The sequence below is a fragment of the Athene noctua genome, chromosome 7 (genome assembly GCF_965140245.1).
Source record: "Athene noctua chromosome 7, bAthNoc1.hap1.1, whole genome shotgun sequence".
Classification (NCBI taxonomy): domain Eukaryota; kingdom Metazoa; phylum Chordata; class Aves; order Strigiformes; family Strigidae; genus Athene; species Athene noctua.
The window spans coordinates 3208562-3229363 of record NC_134043.1 but is presented as its reverse complement, the minus strand read 5'-3'; the positions used below and the strand labels follow the sequence as shown (position 1 = coordinate 3229363).

Genomic DNA, 20802 nt, shown 5'->3' with positions numbered 1-20802 from the left:
CGGGGCTCAGAGTTTAAACTCAGAGTGAGTTTAAATTAATCTCAAACATAATACATTTCTACTGTAGGTATAGGTAGCTGCCAGATTGAATTTAACCCTTCCATTCTTTTATATACTAAGTTTTCTAGGGAACATTAAAAAAAAAAAAGTCTGTTTCTATCATAAGAGTACTCCTGAGTATAGATCCTTATCAATACTGTCATTAGTGCTTATAATATAATCAAGTTCAAGTACAATGTAATGGGCTTGTCTGGGCAGATTGTGCAGCCATGAAATACAGATGTGATTACTCTTTCCAGACTTCGGTGTTGCTGTTTGCATCTCGGAAACATATTAGATGGAAAAGAAGTCTGTAGTTCTGTCAAGTGCTGGAAGGCATGCAGAAATATGTTGGAAGTTTTATTTTTGGCTCCCTCCTAGTTAAGGATGTGTTAGGTGCACACTGGGAGTGCCCATCAGAGCAACCTACATACATAGACTGGCTTTCAGAAGATGGGGTTGGTTTGTTGGGTTTTTTTTCCATGCTGGTGTGTTAGATCTCAGCCCCATCAAACTAATTTCTATAGCCTTTCCACCAGTTTTCATTACTGCAGTTTGAAAATGTTGCTAGATTTCATAAACCAGCAAGGTTCATCTTCCCTTTGACTGGAAGCCTTTGTGTGTCACCAACCAGGTGTGCTGCAAAAGCAGTGTTTGGGGATGGGAGTAGGGGGGGTGGGGTGGGGGGGTGTCTCTGTTTTGAAGCCTTCTCAGGAAATGAGGGAGATGATCATGATCACATTTCAGACTTTGTTATTAAAAATGTCATGAAACCATTCCAGCATTACAGACCGATATGGCTGTGTTGCTCAGTTTCAGTTTACTAAATAAAGTTAGATGATAAACTCCCACAAGTTTATATCTCTCTTTTCCCTCTGGGTGTAATGTAGTGCTATCTGTAACAGAGAATTCAGATTTCATTTGATTTCTTTTTCCAGTAATCCCTTTCTAAATTAGGGCTCAGTTAGTATACTCTTTCTTATTAGGCATGCATAGATTTCATTGTTTTCCCCTTTTTTAAATTTAAAAAAAGGCTAGATTTTTTTTTTTAGGCATTCATATAGTCTTTCTGCTTGAAAAAAAACAGTAGCCAGTCTTTCAAATTCCTACTAAGGTGAGGTTTTCCAGGCTGCACATGTGCACTCTAATAAAATTGCTTTCTGTACTGCTAACAATTACAGTGTATCCTGTATTAACAGCAGTTCAGAAGTTCACCAGCAAATGTTGGTTTTCTTTTCTTACTGCAGCTGTTGTGGATGAACACAAATGTATAGTGATACAGCAGCACACTAACTGCAATATGATAACAGCATATATTAAATGTGATCTGTCTTAACATGCCAAAATTAAACTCTATTATATACTTGAATGTTCTTAGCTTTTTTTAATGTGTTTTCCTCTCAGAAGCTTTAAGTTCAGCCCATAGGATACTCCTGGTGCTTTGCTCATGGCTTCTTTCAACAGCAGCATTTTGCCTTTTGAGATTCAGCAATAGATTTCTCGAGCACCTGATAATATCATATGAAAACAATTTGTCAGCACTCAGAATGGTTGTAGGAGTTTCATAGTAGACATACTATGCCTAAACCCAGGACCCAAATAAATTTGCTTTTGTTGTAAATGCCAGCTGCCCTTCTCTTAAGAGTTTGATTCCTGCGGATGGGGGTCAGAGCTGGTTACAAGTAGATGCTTCTTTTTTGCAGTGGGCACGGGGCTGTCCTCTTTGTGTGGTTCCCCTTCTCCTCTCCCCTTGCTTCCACCGTGCTCCCGTTTTTCTGCTTCAAAAGATTAATTCAAGATTGCCCTGGTATGTCCATAGCTCAGCTCAGTCTGGCCAGACCTACTGCAAATGTCTGCTCAGCCCCTAGAGAGGAGGTATTACAGTTAGATGCTCCAGTCAGAGCCAAAGTCCCATATCCAACATGCCATTGCTGGCCAGTTGGCTAGAGAGCAGTAAAGAATAAGAAAACCTGAGTATAGAGAAGACGTGTAACGGGAATATTTGTGCAAAGTTAATTTGACTGTAGTTTCAGAATTTTATCAAATTCAGCTTGTCTATGGTCCTTCAAAGCCAGGCTTGGCAGCAGAAGAAAAGGAATGGCACGTATGAGAGAAATCCAGGACTTCTGCTTTATTGCACTGACAGAACCAAATTGTTCAATCTGTTGCCTCATCTGTTTCTTGCCATAGCTGGGAGTTGTAAAGGTCAGGCCATCGCAGCACAAAGAATATAATGGTTAACATGCTGCATCTCGCAGTGTTACCAGCTGGCTAGCGCATTTCTCCCATTGAACATCCAGGCTCTTTCCCAAAAAGCGTAAGCAGCATCCTCTGCCTATTTTGGGAATGCGTCAAAGTCAAAAAGTTTCTGAAGGTGGTAATGTGGGATGCCCAGCATGGGCAGCGCTGCGCTCGACTCTTGGCATCCTGTGCTGCGCCTCGAGAGGGTTGCGGCAATTTTCAGTTTGAAATAACGCTCGTTGCCTCGAGAGGTGCAACTTTTTTTGTTCCTTGTACAGCAAGGTCTGTTCACGGGGGGAAAAAAAATTACCTTACTGTCCATTGTGTGTGTTTGAGGAGGTGTTCTCTACCAGTGTACCAGGCACCCTGACCCCCACCTCCTACCACTGTTGGGTAGAGTGCCTGGGTGACAAAAGATTTCACCCCACAAAAGCAGTTGGGGTTGTAGCTGCTCTGCTTGTTACACCCTCACGTAGGAAGAGGAGAAGTATGGGTATGGCTATGAAGCAATAGCTAGTGTATCAAAATCACTGTGACTGCGCGTGAATAAAGGAGGTAATGAGTGATACGAATAAATATGTAATGAACTGTCTGCTGTGGAAGACCTTTTCTGTTTAAATCTGCTCTTCAGCACGATGTCCGATGTACCTGTCTCTTGAAAATACCAGGTGGGTGCACAGGCAAAGTCAACGTGCTTTTGTCATCCATCCTCCTGACCCTCCCTCAGTTTTGAAGTGAATCCTCTGACTCTAGCTCTTCGATCTCCCTCTTTATTTTTTTTTCCATATTTTAAATACATGTTAAAAGATGAAGTTTGCATGAAAATTAACGACACGCTCTTGGCCGTATTAGACAACATAAAAGCAGAAATAAAAGCCAGTTATTCCTCCCTTCCACTATTTTTTGTTAATGGTTTTGCATCCTCACAACCCCTTACCTTTGCAGAAACCAGGCTGGTGCTTCATATCCCATTAAAATGAGTAAGTTAGCTCCGCTTTGAGGTGCTTCTGTCTGTCAATAATTGCTGGGGTTTGCTGTAGGTCATCAGTAGGCATTGATGAATCAATTACGTTTGTAATTTAAAAGACAAATTCAAGTTCAGAAACTTGCATTTTGAAGAATATTGGGATGTCAAAGAAAAATCCTGTGATAGCAGGGTGGGTTAGCTAGTCTGGTGATCTGTTCTAGTTCATCAGCATGTTGAATAGAGGCAGCTTTGGCCTCTGAACACCGCTTGGCTTTCCCTCCTGAGGCGTGCAGGGCAGCCGTGGGGTTGATCCCCCTGCGTATGTTGGGCACGGGCTGTGGGAAGGAGAGACGTGGCCCTTGGCCTTCGGAGAGTGGAAGCGTTCGGTTTGTGAGTTATGCCAAAGCTCTCATGACTTTTATGTCGCGGCTGACTGGCTGGGTGGGACTGCAGCAAAAAACCAGTGCTGTCCTTGGAGGTTAGGACCTGTTGCCTCAGTCCTATGGGTCTCCGTTCCAGTTGCTCGCTCGGCAAATCAGAGTGACAGAAAAGATACTATTTTAGCATATACTTCAGTGCTTTGTGTTAAGAAACGATATCACAGATGAAAGCTAGGGGAAAAGGTGTTGATGGTTTAAAACAGAATTTACTAGTTTGGCTTAGGTTTCTAAGATGTACTAACTGCGCTTTTGGCACATGTAATGAGGTAAAAGTGCTTTTTGGTAAATTCTAATAGCTAAAACTTCTTGTTTGGCTAATATTACAACTAAATCTTCACCGTTCGGTATTTTAAATTTCTTTGTTACTGCTATTCACGGAAAAGTATCACCATAACTTTATTTCTTCAAATCTTGAGAAGTTATCCAAGTCACCGTTTGACTTAACAGAAAATCTTTGTTTTATGTTTCAGCACGCACTTGGAGTGCTTGTGAATGTTAAATATTTTTTGGTTTTTTTTTTTAAAAAAAAAAAAAAGGGAGGGGAGAGGACATATTGGTACATTGGTGTATGATACTTTAGTACGTCTTGGGTTTGACCATTCATATCTCTCATCCTTCAAAACGATGATTAATTGTGATTTACTTTTCATTCCTAAAAGGTGCCATACTTGGCAGATCAGAAACACAAGAGTGTATCTACTACAACGCTAATTGGGAGAAAGATAAAACAAATCGCAGTGGTATCGAACCTTGTTATGGTGATAAAGATAAAAGACGACACTGTTTTGCTACATGGAAGAATACTTCTGGATCAATTGAAATTGTGAAGCAGGGTTGCTGGCTAGATGACATCAATTGTTATGACAGGTGAGTGAGTTTTCCTGTAAACTTTAAATTTAGTTGTAATTTTAAACTATTTTACGTGTGCGTAATTTTTACGTTGTCCCTTCTGCGAACAGTGCTTGAGAGAAATGATAATACAGTATTTTGTGAATAGTTCTCTTATTTTTAAACGCACACACCCATACACACATGCTTTTATTTTTGCTCAGTTACCTGTATTTAGGGACTTGACTTCATCTAAGTACTTTGTCTTGCTTGCAGAGTAACATGTTTCACCTTCTCTTACTATATATTAAAAACCAGGTGTTTAATTTATTCTCTTCTAGCTCATTAATAACAGATTTTTCAAATGACTTGTTGACAAACAATGCAAATATGGTTACTGAAACCAGAATGCAAAATTCTGTAGTTCACTTCTCCAAAGTCTTTGGAATAGGAAAGTCAGAACTTGATGTCTGCTGTTTACTTCAGCGTGGAAGTGTTTTGCCAATTTATTAAAAAACTCACCTCAGTGGTGACTGAGACACTGAATATTCTAAAATTCCAGTCTTTTTTTTTTTTTTTTACTATAACAGATGGTCTAGCAAGTACCTGTGAGCAGTAACAGCAGGACTTGAGGTTTGTTAGATATTGGTGGAATACAGGTCATGACTCTCTTAAGAAATGGTATTATAGTTCTTTGAAGTACTGTACTAAGTTTTATTTGACCAAAACGATTGTTTTTTGGAAAGGGAGAGAATTAAGAATGTTCATGCATACTAGGTCTTCATTAAAATGTATTTAGAAATTACTTTTAGTAGTATTTTAGGAAAATTTCCTTCTGTGTTTCTTAAATTTGAATGAGTAGAAGAAATTATAGTAATTTTTACCAAATAGTTGCCCCATACACTAGGGTGTTTTCTCCTTTAATGATGGTTTAAAGCTAAGTTGAACAGTAGTTCCCATTTATTTGTTTCTCAGAAAAGTAGCAAAGCATCTGCAAGCTTGTTTGCACAGCATGATTCAGTTCAGGTATGCTGAAGGACAATTTTTAAGAAGTCTTATTCATTGCTCCTAGTATCTAGTAACTAAGTCACTCAGGATGGGAAAGTACTTTTTCTTGTTGGTGTTATTAATCTGTTCTTAGTTGTAGCTTTGCAGAAGAAGCGGGGGTATTTACAATTTCTGAACTAAGTTCATTTCTGCTAAATGTTAAACTTTAAAGATGGAAATAGAATCAGGATCTGTAGCATCATTATCCCCCTAGTTCCACATGTATCTTTGAACAGTCTGAAAAAAAAAAAAAAAATTTAAATTCTCCCTCGAGCAAGGAAAAGAAATTGGAAGAGCAACTAAAATGAAGGAAGGATGGTAAGGAAATAGTTGAAAACTGAGTAAAAATTTTTCTGGCTCTAAGACCCCATTAATTGTAACTTGTCCTAAGAATACATGCTGCTGTGTTTGTCTGAAATACCCATTAAACAAAATCTTATCTCTGGGAGTGAAGAGTGGTTTCCTAAACAGGGAGTTATAGTATGATGAACTCCAAACAACAGCAGATGAAGAACATAAAAAAAAAAAAAAGTTTTATGGAAGTTACAGTACAGTATAACTTTAATAACTGGTTCTGTAACACAACCTGGATTTTTAAAGATTAACCCAAAATGTTTTTGACAATCATCAGCTGTATTTAAAATCCTGAACTATATCTGCAGGGTTTTAAAATTCTCTTTCTGCTGTCAAGTTGTCTCCTGCATGATGCCTATTTTTCTTTCCTGACTCGCATACTTTCAGCTTACCCGTTAATAGAAGTCCTTTCCTGCAGTTAATTCATGGAGTGAAATAAGCCCTGTCCCTTAGCCTAATGTAAGCAGGGAAATTGTAGAAATTGAATCTTTTTTCCTAAAAATAAAATTGAAAAATTCTTCCCACTTATCTTCAACCACTGTAACCCTGTACTGTGAGTTTATGTGTGAACACCAGCCATTGGATCACTTGTTTGTCCTGTCTAAATCTACATTGTGACCTGTTCTTCAGTATCCTGTTAGTGTTTTTTTTTTTTAACTCTGTCTTAAAAATAGCAAAAATACTGTTTCAGTTTTCATGATATTTTGTTGCAGTATAAAATAACAAAATTTTTAATTTGTTTCTTCAGATTTAACTCTTATTTGGGTAGAGTGTTATCCTGGATGATGACATGAAATTTAAACTTTCAACCTAAGCATATGTTTTCTTTTAAACAAGAAAAAAATATTTAAGATTAATGAGGTTTTTTTATTATTGTCTTTTGTAGGAATGACTGCATAGAGAAGAAAGACAGCCCTGAAGTGTTTTTCTGTTGTTGTGAAGGCAACATGTGTAATGAACGCTTTTTCTATTTTCCAGAAATGGAGGTCACACAACGTAAGTTCGTCTAACACATTTGTGAAGGAAAAGCTTAGCAGAGTTCAGAAATACTTGATATTGGGCATGTTCAAGAGAGAAAACTTTTCCAAATGTTGTGGTCAGTGTTTCCAGCCGGAAGGTTTCTGATTCCCGGATGATAGAGCACTCTGTGCGTTCACATAAAGAGCCTAGAAAATTGCCAGTTCATTTCTTCAGTTTTGAAAGGTCTTTATACTAAAAGTAATTTAAATTGATAAAACGTGCTTCAGCTCTTTTCTGAGGGTGAGGAGGGAGGATAATCTCAAATAATTGACTGTTGTAAGATATAGAAGTTACTGTAAAATCTTACCGTAATTGTATAGTTAAGCTTCTGTAAGTGTCTATAAAACATTGGGCTAAAAGCCATATCATCCTTCTGTGCATGTACCAGCCTATGAATGCTCCTCTTCTTGAAACAAAGCTCTCACTATTTCTTTAAAGTAATTGGACCTTTGAGTTTCTCTGTAAATTGACACAGTAACCTTTAAAAAGGGGGAAAGAATTTCCTCCCAGGTTACAAAGAAAATCAGATAGCCAGACTTAACAAATAATTGTTTTAAAAAACAATAACTAAAAGATTATTTGATTAGTCTTGCATATCTTCTTCCAGTCAAGAATCTAATCTTTGCTGGAAAACTGAATAATCCTAATAACTGAACTGAAAACAGCAAATGTCTTGTGTACCAAATAACCAGAGGAAGTTGTTTATGAAATTAAATAACATATTCTGTGAGATTAAAATAGCCTTTGTTGACCCAAGAGAGTATTATTGTCATTTTTGTCAATGATACTGCTAAGGCCCTAATTGACATTCTTCTTTGTTCTCATGAAACCTGTTTTGCCCTGGGGATCTGTGGCTTCCCCTGTCCCAGCTGTCTCAGAAGCAGGGCTTCTCTGGAGCCTTTCTTGAGCTCATGTGGAAATGTCTTCAGGTAGAGAACTTGTGCTTTCAGCAAAACAGCGATGCATAGAAATGCTGGCAGATTATTTCTGGCCTGCTCTACTTAAGATTGGCACCTTGCTGTTTACATTCCAAAGCCTAAACCTCTGTATTGATTCTGGTTTTATTCATTAGGGGATGGTATTCTTGCCATCTTTTTAAAATACAAACACCTCTTACACCCTGTAGATAGGCAGATCTTAGGAACAGGGAAAAGTTAGGTGTGCTGTGTGTAAATCTGGGGATCCCAGATATTTCTGCTCTTTCCAAAATGCTGCCTCTCTATGTTAGAGTACGCTATTTAATCAAGTATTGTTAGTATCGTTAGCCTGGTGTGCTGATGGCAGGAATTTTTAGAAAATCTAGATGCTAAGCATTTCAAGCACATGGTAATTCTTAGTTTTTAAAAGCTGTGTTCCTTTTTTTTTTTTTCTTCAGCGACTTCCAATCCTGTTACACCTAAGCCACCTCTGTTCAATACCTTGCTTTATTCATTGGTGCCTATAATGGGAATTGCAGTGATTGTGCTCTTTTCATTTTGGATGTACAGACATCACAAGCTAGCGTATCCTCCGGTACTCGTTCCAACCCAAGTAAGTCGCTGCATTACGATTTTGGTTTTCTGAATGGTAAAACTTATTTTCTGAAGAGGAGAGAAGGGGGTTTGCATCTGTCACATGGCTGGAGTCTTCTGTTCCTTGCCCGGTTTAGAGGTGCTGTGCTTGCCACCCGCAAAAGCAGAAAATTAAGCTTTACTTAAACAGCCTTACCTCCTTTAATGAATTGGTCTTTGAATGTGTGGGTAACTACTTAATGCTATTTTTACACATCTGCGTGTTTCGGAGGAGAAAAAAGTTAAACACAGAACTTCAGGTGACCCAGTGTTGCTGGACAGCTGTGGGGAGTTTGCACTCTCACACGATTAAAAGGACTCCTTGTCTGAAAGTAGGGTACAGCTGCTCCCGTGGGACTGGGATACAGATACTGGTGAAAGGGAATGTAAAGTAAATCTGCAGTTGAAGCATATCAAGAGCTTAGCTCAGGTCATGGCTTTACTGTGACTCCGGTCACCATTTTCCTTTTACTTGTTGATGTGTTTTGCCTTAAAATGTTTCAGTTTTAGCAGTGTTTGTGTTTTACTTAGAAAACATTATCAGATTGTGGTCTCCAAATTTGAAATGTAAACTGGCTGCGTTGCATCAAAACAAACCTTTTTTGGCAGCATGTGTGTAGTTCCTGCTGTTGTCAGGCTCCAGCTGATTCTGTAGGTGTAATTAATATTAATACCAGAATTCCTCTTCCTTCAGTTATGTCTAGAGATTTAATTGAGATTAGGAGGCCTTTTTATGAAAAGAGGTAAGACAGCAAATTCTCAGCCTGAAGTAGGGAAGACAAACAAAACTTGATAGTGGAAACAGAGAGAAAGGCTTTGCCCAGGGTCCCACGTCACTGGGTTTTTTGCAGAAGGAACTGAACTAAGCTTTCCTAACTCAGTGCAGTGACCACTCAGAATACATTGCCTTTCCTACAGTGATGATGCACTGATGCTATTTATGACTAAATAAAACTAAAACACACTGGGGTTTTTGGTAGGATTTCATTTTGAAAGGTTTTACATGTATTTGCCTCTGTACTGCCAGCTTCGGTGATATTTTCAGTCTTACTGCTTGACTTCAGGGTGTTCCAGGAAGCAGTATTGTCTGTGGTTGATAAATAAAATTGGTTTAGTTTCAGTTTCGTAGTAGTAGATAAGAAAAATTTGGGGGGAGGCAGTGGGCATATGTTCTTGCCAAATGAAAAGAACATAATTTAGAGGAAAAAAGTATGTTTCCTGTCCTTGCAGAAAGTATTGCAGATCCTCAAACTCCATGCAATCTGTTAGCATAATTACTTCATCCATCTTGATTTTTATGTATTTGGGACTTTACGTCAACCTAGTAGTCTTCACTGTAAGATCAGATTCGTAACTGCTAGTTGTGTGAATAATTTCAGTGTGTGATTTCCTTTCTAGACTTAAAGAAATTAAATAAAGTATAAAGCGATAGAAAAGCAAGCAAATGTTAAATACCTGTGAGATACCAAGAACTTGAATTTTGATATTCTTCCTCCTTCTTATTGCAGTTCTTTTCTTGCATAGTTTGTGTTTGGTACAGGAGTGGACACGTCATAATTTTTAATAAATAGGGTAATAACCTGTTTTGTTAATGCTCAGATTGTATCTGTTGGGATAAGTATATGTTGGTGCTTGAGCTAGTTATGTTGTAATAACACTTTCTTATCATGTGGTGAATAGGAATTAAGGTTTGATGTGGAAAGTCAGGAAAAGCTACTTCTGCCTGAAAAACTAAATAAAATTATTATGGAAATGGAATGTATAAATATTCTCCCATATGCAGCAGAGCAGTATTTCCCACTTTAAATTTGATTAGAGCTGATTTGAACAGGAGGCAGAGGAAGCAGGAAGAGAGAGAAAAGTATTAGTAATTTTATAACCACGAAACAAACATTTAAATATTTATGCAATTAATACATTAAATATTAATATTATATGTAATAATTAGGGCATGAGTAGAGTTTACAGGCAAATGGATTCTTTTCTAAATCTTTCTGTAGCAAATGGTAGAACAGATAGATCAGATGTATAGCAGATCCTCCCTAGAAAACAGGGATTTCTCTGTACGAGATACAGTTAAAGGTTATCTCATTTTACTCGGTTTATTCCTGGAAGGTGATGGGAGTGCTTGGGTACAGTATGCCCTGGTGCTAATCTTTCCTTCAGTAAAAATTAAAAGATAGATGAGGGATCAGCAAAAGATAAAAGTGAGGAAACACTGAAGAATGAGAAAATTTGGAAGAATTAGGAGAAGGGATAAGTAAGTAAAAAATCAGAGAGGAAAGGGAAAGAAATTGTTTGGAATATTTAAAAAAAAAAAAAAAAGAAGAAATATGCTTTTAAACTGTAATGAAATAGAAAGGACAAACATCTGAGAAAATGCGAACAACTTGATTTTCTTTCGAAAGTAGAGTTGTTTTATGGTATGTGCACCTATGGGTCAGGCAGTTCCTACACAAACTGAGCTCAGTTCCCAGCTATGTGGATTCACTTAAAACCTTATGTTCCCTTTGAATGCACAGAGAACTATTTTAAAATTTCACGCAGCAGAACTAGTTTTCCTAGGTTTGGTTTAAGATTGGAAAGCGGTGGATATTTTTATTCGCTCCTTACGTGTTTCATTCTTAATTTCTGTCAGGTATTTGGGTAGAGAGGTCAAGGGGGCTGGTGGAGTAGGTAGCTGCTGTGAGTCTCTTTGCTGGTATCCCAGCCTGGAGGCGTGTGTCCGGCACGGCCGTGGCAGAGCCGAGTGCTCCCGGGTGCTGCTGCCAGTGCAGGGACCTGGCGTTGCTCCTGCCGCTCCCTTTGGTCTTGGCTTCTGTACTTCTTTGTCTCTTGTTGGTGCTGTTAACTGTACGCCTCACTTTATTGTGTGGGGTGCTCTCTAGTTAAAGCTGTCAAATTTTATAAAATCTGTCACTCTTTAAATTCTTAAATGAGTTATCAACAAATGTAAGTTTGCTAAATATGTATGTGTATATGTAAAACGGTTTGAAAGAACTATTTCATTTTCTTATATTTGGTTTAATCACGCAGCAAACATATATTCATGTGTCTGATCAAATTTACCAAAAAATGCATTAGTATTATAAAAATTTGAGTCTGTGTTTTTATATAGAAAGAGTTACTCTCACCCAGTTAATTTTTGCTCACGAGCATCAGGTACACTGAAAATGAAACTCCGCAGTCTTTGCGGACAAAGGTTTTCACCCTCAAACGAGGTGCAGTTCAGATTTCCCCACAGCATCCTACTAATATTCCTGGTACAACTATGAGTGCGGATGGCAAGGAGTTGATATGTTGTGCTCATTTATTTTTTACATCTCTTGAGCTCGGGCCAGAGTTGTCAGTCAGTGCTAATTACAACTGTAGTGTTACCACTCTGTCATCTGATAGAGGGGACCATAACCTATTTTATGGCATAACTGACACAAGTAACACTTTTGGTTTTTATCAGTTCACAGGGCTGCAGCTCCCAACATTTTACATCCATACTGTACAAAGAGATTAACCTCTTGTACTTTTTGTTGAGTGCCCAAGTTATGAATATCTTACTGGATCACAGATTTGCTTTTTTTGTTTTGTGTTGTTTTTAAAATAAGAGTCATATGTTGAGAGGGTTGAAAAAAAAAAGCTTTACAGATTCACATAATGTCTTCATAACCTATTTTTGTGCTTTCTTCTGGAACGTTTGAAATTACTTGGGTCAAAGATGCTTCATGTTTTTAATCACTAATCACAAGGAAGCCCTGATCAAGGCCTGTCTGGCGTTATCAGAAATTTTAAAACTGGGAATGGACAGATTCTCTCTATTAAGAGTGTCCATAAAAGCAAGCTTAGTTGCTAGGAATTACCATTTCTTTTTCTCCTCAGAGAGGAGGATTACATAGTTAAAAAATACGATACATCATCTGCTTCTAACCTCTTGTACATTACTCTAAACTTTTCACCCACTATTCCATGTATTGAACACAACAATCTTACGTGCTTTTTTTATTTATTTTATTTTCTCCCTGTATGGATCAATCTTACTGGTCCTATATATATATATATATATACACACACACACATAGAGAACATCCCTTGATTCAAAGTCATGTGCTGTGTGAACCAAGAATTAAGAATAATTGAAGCACATGTATCAAATATGGAGAGATGTAGATTTTATGTATCTCAGGAGGGGTTTTGGAGCATAAAAGAATACTCTGCTTTTGGTTGATGGCAATTTTAGTGTATCTCCCTTTGCTACTGTACCACAAAAGTCTTTCTTCAGCATATTTTTTTCCTGAAGACACCCAAGTATGACTAGATCTTTGTAGCTGTGTCATGGTTGTGATATTTCAGATTCAGCTGTAAGAAATTAGAATTGAAAACGGTATCACATAATGTGAGATGAATAATGATGAAGGAGGAAAAATCTCTCGCAGTGGCAGATGCAAGACACATTCTGAACTACTGACTGCAGGTCCAACTGCCTGGGTAGCACTAGAAAAACAAATTCTGTGTTGGAAACTAATAAAAAGAACATCTAACAAGAAGCACTGCTCTTTGCTGCAGTTTTTTAACCTCAGACATCTGGTCTAGGCCGCCACGCCTGTGCCAAGGAGTTTGGTGAGGGTGTGTAACTTGAATGGTTGGTTTTCAAAAAACCCATCAAAAGTAATTAGTAGTGGGAAGTTTTTTATGATTGGCATTGGAAAATATTTTCATTTATTCTCTTCATTCTCCACATTAACTTTTAGCACATGAAATAATCTACAGGTACACTTAAAATTTCCGGGATAATCTTTATCCTCTTACCACACCAGGAAAATCAGTTGGCTGCTGAAGAAGAATGAAGAAATCAAATCAAGTGTCCATGTTTTTTCCATTTTTGTCTTCCAGCCACAATATTTCTTCTTCTTGTTGTTGTAAATATTTTAACAGAAACATTCTAACACTTGAAAAATGGAGAATAAGAAAGGGAGAGGGTTTTTTTGCAAGGCCTTATTCCAAACCTAGGAAGATTAATAGCTACTTGAAAAATAAATGGAGGAGAAGCCAGGTGCTTATATGGAATGGAAAAAGATTGATCAACAGAGAAAAGCTGGAGCTCAGGAAGAGGAAGAAATTTTAAAAAATAAAGACTGGGTTGAGAGCATGTGGCTAGCTAGGAAGGAGTTAAGGTTGGGTACCTATCAGTGGTTAATGAATGATTAACGTATAATGAGTGGCAATGTTGGTATTAAAAAGGAATAGCTGAATGACCTCAGGATTTGAACTGCTGGATGTGTGCATGATTTTGCATTCTCTAACATTGCATTTCACATCTTCGGGACTAGTAAGAATTTTTTCTAAAATTGATTCCAGTCAATAGCTGGAAGGACCTGGGAGAAAGATCTGGTGCTGTTGTTTGATTGTGGTACTGTGAGGCACAACCGTGATATGGTTGTTTAAAAGGGGGAAAAGAAAAAAAAAAAAGAAACACAAATAGAGGGATACTGTGAGAATGCAGTAGGGAAGTTATTACAGATAAGGAGTCCTTAATGTGTGGTTGGTAAATAACTTGTAACTGGGTGTGTTTCGGTTTTTTAAGAGTTCATGGGCTGTTGCAAGACAAGTAGTTCCTTAAAATCTTTAACAGAGGGAAGAGTTTGTATGACAAATAATTAAAAACCAAGTACATAGTGATGTGTGCTTTTTCAGTGCTCAGTATGCAGCCAGACATCAGGAACTTTGGTTCTAAATATTGATAGCTTTAAAAAAAATGTTTTAAAAGTGGTTTCCTGAATTTTCCATTTGCTTTCAGAATGTGCTATCTCCATTTAAATAAACCATAAAGGCAGCTATATTTTTTTAAAATCTTCAAGGGGTAAGAAATACTAATCCAGACTTACAGTATTTTACCCTGAATGGCAGCCTAAAGGGAACTTTATAATTAAAGTACAATTAAAATTAAAAAAACTTGTTTCAAATGTATGTCTGCAGTGACCTTCAAGTTACTTTGTGTTTTTGCATTGATTCAAGCGGAGCATTGTCTTAAAGTATAAAGGATACAATTTTTAACTTACTCCTGGCTTATTAAAAAGTTGGTTTAGTTTTAGGATTAGGCCAGCAAGAGTGGGTCTAAGAGGCCAGTGCAAGATGATGTGCATCCATCTGGTAAAGGCTGGATGTAGGCAGTACTGTGTGTCTTATTCTCCTAAATGTTGCCTTGGCATATACACGTTTAACAACTGACAAGACACTGAAGGCTTTTACAGCACTATATTTAATTTGCCTTGAAGAATTTCTCTCTGTCGTTCATTCATTGTAAACAGTAATCAAAATGATCTACATCAGCTAGACCACATTTAGATTACAGTCTTAGTGCTTCAGAACAATCCTAGGAAGGCCAAAATACTGATCCCTGAAGTCTGCAATCTGGTACTCTACCTTCAGGAGCTTTTTAATAATTTTCCACAATAAAGTTCAGTTTGCTGCATATCCTCAGATACGTGCTTCTGAATGTTTTCAATGGGTGCTTTTCAGGTAGTCTGTTATATCACTAAATGGATCAGAATTTTATACCTTGTGAAATGTGGAAAAGTCATTCATTTCACCTGACATTCTCCAAGGAGTCTGAGGTATTGAGGGTGAATACACAGATGTCATATTTAGGGTACTAGTTAGGAACAAATGAAGGGATCTGCACAATCAATTTGGGGAAAAAAAAAAACCAACCCACTTATTTTGAACACGGTATTTAGTGACTTATGCGACATATTTTGAAATTCAGAATATGGTTGTAGATAGCCCAAATTTTGGAAAAGACCACGCTCCTTGGGTTTTTTTTTTGGTCTAATTGGTTATAAATATCACAGTCATTTTCCTAAGCCTTGATAAAACCTTTAGAAGTAGTTTTCAGGCGGTATAAATAGGAAGTTAGTGTGTTTCTGTACGTTTGTATAGATGATAGCTACTTTGTGGGGCAGCGTATTGCTCCCAGTTTTTATTTATAAGATAAATAAATAAGAGTTCTATTAATTCTTGATACAAGAAAGCAGATACTTGTATTTCTGTAATAATCTGATACTGCTTAAACTGGTGATACTTGCATTTCTAATGAAAAATCTGAGGTGGTGATCTGTAAGTCTAAAGGGAAGGACAGTTTTAAAATCAGGTGGTCTGTGATGTGCATAAATCTCTTTCAATGTGTTTTAATTTATTAGTGTTTGGGGGCAGTTGATCCCTTTAAGAGAGTAGCAAGAGGCTTGGGAGAGGACTCATTTCTCAGTTTCTCATTATGGTAAGAGCAAAAAGGTTGGATTCATGTATCTCTTTCCTTATTTCTGAGGAATTTACAGAATTCTCAAGAGCTGGAGATTTTTAATAGCAAATAGGCCCAAAAAAAATGACTGATAACTTTGTTACAGCCATAGGAAAGATGTTTCTTGAATCGCTATTTCATAGAAGCAATGGTTTTAAATTTTTTTAAGTTATTGTCTGTTCTCTGACTTCTTGAGTTAGTAGAATTATGAGTACGTAGAGTACACAGAGATAATTTCTGTTACTCTGTTCAGTAGCCATTCACTATCAGATTGACAGATGGAATAACTTTATTTTGACTACTGTTTCTGACAAAGGAATATGGGGAGCTTGAAGGGGGAACCTCTTTTAGTAACTGTGCTCATGGTTGGTGGACTTTGCACTGCAGAATCTCACTTGTAGTTTTTGTAAGTATACATGGAATAGTTTTCACTCTGCTGGAACCACCAGCTCACAGAGATTAGGAGGAGAAGATGATCAGCTGCTCTGAAAACCAGTTTTGAGGGTCTGTCTTCTTTTTAGTGCAGGTTTTGTTTGATTTTTTTTGTTTTGTTTTGTTTTGTTTTTTTCCCCTTACAAAGTGCCCCAAAATGTTTGCAGGCTGTACAGATCTTGCAAGAATCTGCTTCAGGCTCTTGAGGTGGGTGTTATCCTCATCTCCGGTGGTTTGCTGCCCGGCGGCGAGCCTGTTGGGCTCCAGCTCTTTAGTGCTCTGTCAGTGGCAGCAAGTTCTATTACAGTATTTATAAATCCGACTTCCAACTAATCTAGCCTTCAAGAAATACCTCAGCCCTTCTATTATTAATTATTTAGATAACGCTAAGTGTGTGCTAGACAGTTTTCAAGCATAGAGAAAAGCCTCTTGTTGGCCCTGCGCTCTGTAGCATCCTAAGAATGTAAAGACAGAAGGGTGAAGAAAAGGATGATTGCTGTTATGTAGCAGCTAAATGCTTCAAGCGTCTGAATTCCATGTTCTTGCAACATCTATCTGATCAAATTATAAAGGAGAAAGAAAATGGCTGAGGCAAAAGTACAGGAGGAGGAACAAAGGTGTCTCATCGCTTGAGTGGCGATGAGATTGTTCAATAAAAACAGATGAAAGGAGCACAAACAAGCTTGTCATTAAAATGTTTTTTAAGTTTCAGTAACAGTGCTCTGAGGCTCAGGTTTATATAATGGATTTCATTCCAGAGTCTGTAAACTCATGTGATCTCTTTGAAAGAACCTGTAATATTGTAATCTCCCTTTATGTATACTGGATGTAGCGATTTCGAGTTGACTTGTTCTAGCATGCCAGATGTATTGATTAAATTTAATAATATAGACCTAAGATATGATGACCTAGTTGTTTATAAGGTTTAGCTATAACTTAAACATTAAAAAGTTCTGGTTTTCCACAGCTAGCTACTAATTGCAGTGAATTTTTAAAAATACAACGCTGCCCTCTACTGTACAGTTGTGAGTGTAACAAGAAATGTTTGCATAACTTGAATTTCTGTGTAATTTTCTGCATGTGTTTATATACTCTTTTGTAGTAACATGACTGTTTATTTAAACCGGAATTGTCCATTGTAGGTGTATAATAAGATCAATTCAGGTGATGGTCTGTAATAATAATTTTTTTCCCCCCCTATTTTTCTTGGTAACGTTTCAATGATGGGTTTTTTATTTTAAATGATCCAGCATTAGTACAAGAACGAATTGCTATCCCCATGAATATTTTTGTTAATTCACAAACAATTGATTTTTGTCTCTTTTCTTATAAGCTGTTTTTAAATCCCATTCGTGGTATAAATAGTAATTTCTTTTGCCTGTGTTTTTTCCCCTCTCTACAAGCACGCCTTTCATATAATGATTGAGGTAAGATGCATTGATGTTTGTTCATGGTTATGGAACTTTCTGTGGACATGTAAGAAGTTGTTTTGGTATGAATTACAATTTTTCAGTATTTTGGACAAGAAATCTGTAAGCATGCGTGGTTTAAAAATACAGATTTACTCTGCTGTTCATAGCTTTCTTTAAAATGTACTGCCATTTCTCAGGCTATTGAAGTAAATGTCTGCAGGGATGGATAATGAAATACAGCAGGCATAGTCTGTGGTTCTTCAGCTACAGACAAGCTCACTTGTGTCGCTTCCACCCTCGTGGCGCGTGGTCTGGGCAGTGCTCGGGGCTCTGCCGGTCCAGCCTCAGGTGGTGGGAGCCGGCCGGCAGCAGGGACCGCGTGTCCCACTGGGGTAGCTTCCCCTGGCACTAAATGGCACTTCTGTCCTGTCTTGGGTAGCTGTTGTCATCTCCCACCTGTGTACCTTGAGGTGTGTGGTCTTCATCTTGTGATTGAGTGATGTGATGGGGTTGGGTGTGATTCAGGGACTTGGAGAAATGATCACCTGAAGGAAAAGTATTTTTTCACTATTAAGTCTCTACTTGACTTTTTCACTGACCAGAAGTTATTTGTACTTGTATTAAATTACTGATACCTCATGTGAAACCAAACCGAAAACTGTTAATCCAGAAACTTGGTTATCGTTGCTAGGCTTTTAAATTAGGCTTTAAAAAGTCAAGGTTTGAGTTATAATATGAATGCTCCATTTCCATTGTCTCTATAGGTCTCTAATTAATAGCTGAAATGCCCTGTAAATGTAATTTCGGAGGAGATACAATGATGCTATTCAAGTATTTTCATGAATATCTTGCATCTGTAAAGAGTTATTGGAGTTCCTTCTATTTGTATTACTGCTTTGCTTGAAATACCATCATTTCTGTTAGGGAAGAGGCTGAAGTGTCCTGCCTACAAGTAAATACTTGGTTTATATTACTTTGGAGAATATGTTTGCATTGTACAATAAAAAGCAGGATTTTGTGGGGCTGAAAAGGAGAAAAATTGTTGCCATTTAAAAGAAACGTAGTTTGATACAAATCGGAGTCAATTATAGAATAATTACAAAATTTAAGAATTCTGACTCCTCCTCCTTTTACTGTATTTGCATCTTTGCAGATCATCTGGTTGAAAATGAGCCAGTCCCAAACTAGAAAGGGAGGAAGCAACCAAGATAGTCATCAGAGTCTTTCAGTGAGAACTGGTTAGCCATATTCACAGTATAAGCTAGAAAAGAAATGTAATGAAGGGGAAATATTGCACCGTTCAACAAAGAGAGCTTGCCTGTGCTCTGGAAGGTGGAGAACTTGTTTATATTTTGGAGTCAGGAAAGAGAGAGAAATGTGTCTCTGTACAACCCTGTTTGGATAATTGGTCTTTTTTTTTTTTTTTTTTCTTTCCCTTTGTTGTAAATTGTGAATCACCTGATTCAGTTGCCCTATGAGAGACATAAGGAGATAAACTCAAGTGCTGACACTGTGGTGGGGCAGGTCTTTAAACAATCTGTTCAGCTGGTCATATTTTTAATGGATTTGTAGTTTCATGTTAAGTTTCTCTCTGATTTTGAGAACCATTCTTGAAGACGCTTGAGGAAACCTATTTCTGGAAGTTACCATTCTTTAATGTCTATTTTCCCTGGGTTCTTTTTCCGGTATGACTAGCATGCACTACCTGACAGCTCACTGCAACTCCCAGCTGTAAAAATCCAACCCAAAAAGCCCTGTTTGAGATTTGAAAACCTTACAGTGTACAACATAACTAGCTGCCTGTGATTTTTGAGATCACCATACAGCCCAAACTTACGGGCGTAACAATCAACAACTGAGCTGTAGGAAGGGTAAGGCCTAGTTGTCTGAGTACTATGCAGCGTACGACCCAGGGAGTTCAAGTACTTTTTTGCTGACGTAGTTGCTTCTGCTTTTCATCTGGCAGTAGATCATTGTGCAGCAGGAGTGTTCCTGCTGCCTTTGCAAACTGCTCTGGGTTAGGACAGCGTGTCTGCGAGAAGGTGGAGGACTTGGGGGTGAATTTATATGGGGCACTGCCTCGTTGCTCCCAAACGAGAGCCCGGCTTCCCTCTGCCTTGCCGTGCTTTTTGCCTTAAACTGATTCCATTTGCTAAAACTAACCTGATTTTAAAAACAAATAAAAGCTTCCAGGCAATACAGAGTATTGCCTCAGTTTGTTGCGTGGTCAAACAAGGACCAGAATGAGCCCAAGGGAAGGGACAGGGAAAGCTTGGGAACGAGAAGTTGGGCCCTTATTTTTTGACAGCTGTGGCAAGCTGTTAGACTAATATATCCACATTATATCTTTACTCACATTATATCATCATCCTCGGCGCCACAAAGATGATTTTAAAAAGCCATACAAAAATAATTACGCCTGTGGCACGTTAAACATTTTTGCTTAGAGGTAGAGCGAGTTGAAAATATTGACCAGGAATGTTTCTGTATAAAAATAGTACCTGTAGTTTTAGAGTAAATGCCTGTTGATTTTAACAAAGTTGTTTAGAAGGGAAAAAAAAAAACCAACCCACAACAGAAAAAACCTGGAAAACTATTCTTTTTAGTTATGTTGACAGAAGGCAATTATACTTTCCATTTTAAATCAGGATTTGTTTTGATTTGTGTGTGTGGGTGTGTGTTGCTTCTTCAGAAGAATGCCGGAAGTTTTGACTTCATAGAAATGTTTCAACACGAAAGGGAAATGTGCAGGGAACCGCAGGAGGCTGCTATATAAGGTAGTGGGAAATTTTTTTTTTTTTTTTTTAAATTTGAAATGCCAGGACTTTCTAGGAAATGTGAAATTCAGGAATGTGAGACATACCATGGTCTAAGGTGAAAGGAAGAAGCACCAGTTTTAACGGGGCAGTTTTTCCTGAGGAGTTACTGCCTTTTCTCATGTGATAGATGCTGTAAGTTGGGGGTTTTTTTCATCACATCTTTGAGAACTACTAAGCAGTCAAGAAAAAATTCATATAGTGTGCTTCAGAATACCGGCAGATTTTTGTGGGTGGAGGTATTGAAGGGAAAGGGAACTGTTCTAGTCCCTAAAGCAAAGTGAGGTTTGGGTTTACTTCCCACAAATTGTTCTCTTAATTTAAGCGAGTCACTAGGTTCAAAACTTTAAAAAGTTGTCTGATCTCCT

At 37.8% G+C, this 20802-nt stretch overlaps 1 protein-coding gene across 2 annotated transcripts in view; it reads left to right on the top strand.

Moving 5' to 3' along the window:
• Nucleotides 1–20802, top strand: part of ACVR2A (activin A receptor type 2A) — a 69520-nt gene that overhangs the window by 32562 nt on the left and 16156 nt on the right. The window contains exons 2-5 of one of the 2 annotated variants that reach the window (XM_074910103.1): nt 4347–4554; nt 6803–6912; nt 8312–8466; nt 17610–17633. In XM_074910103.1, coding sequence (XP_074766204.1) covers nt 4347–4554; nt 6803–6912; nt 8312–8466; nt 17610–17633 — 497 coding nt within the window. The remainder of the gene's footprint in view (nt 1–4346; nt 4555–6802; nt 6913–8311; nt 8467–17609; nt 17634–20802) is intronic. The other variant, XM_074910104.1, reaches the window with a different exon arrangement.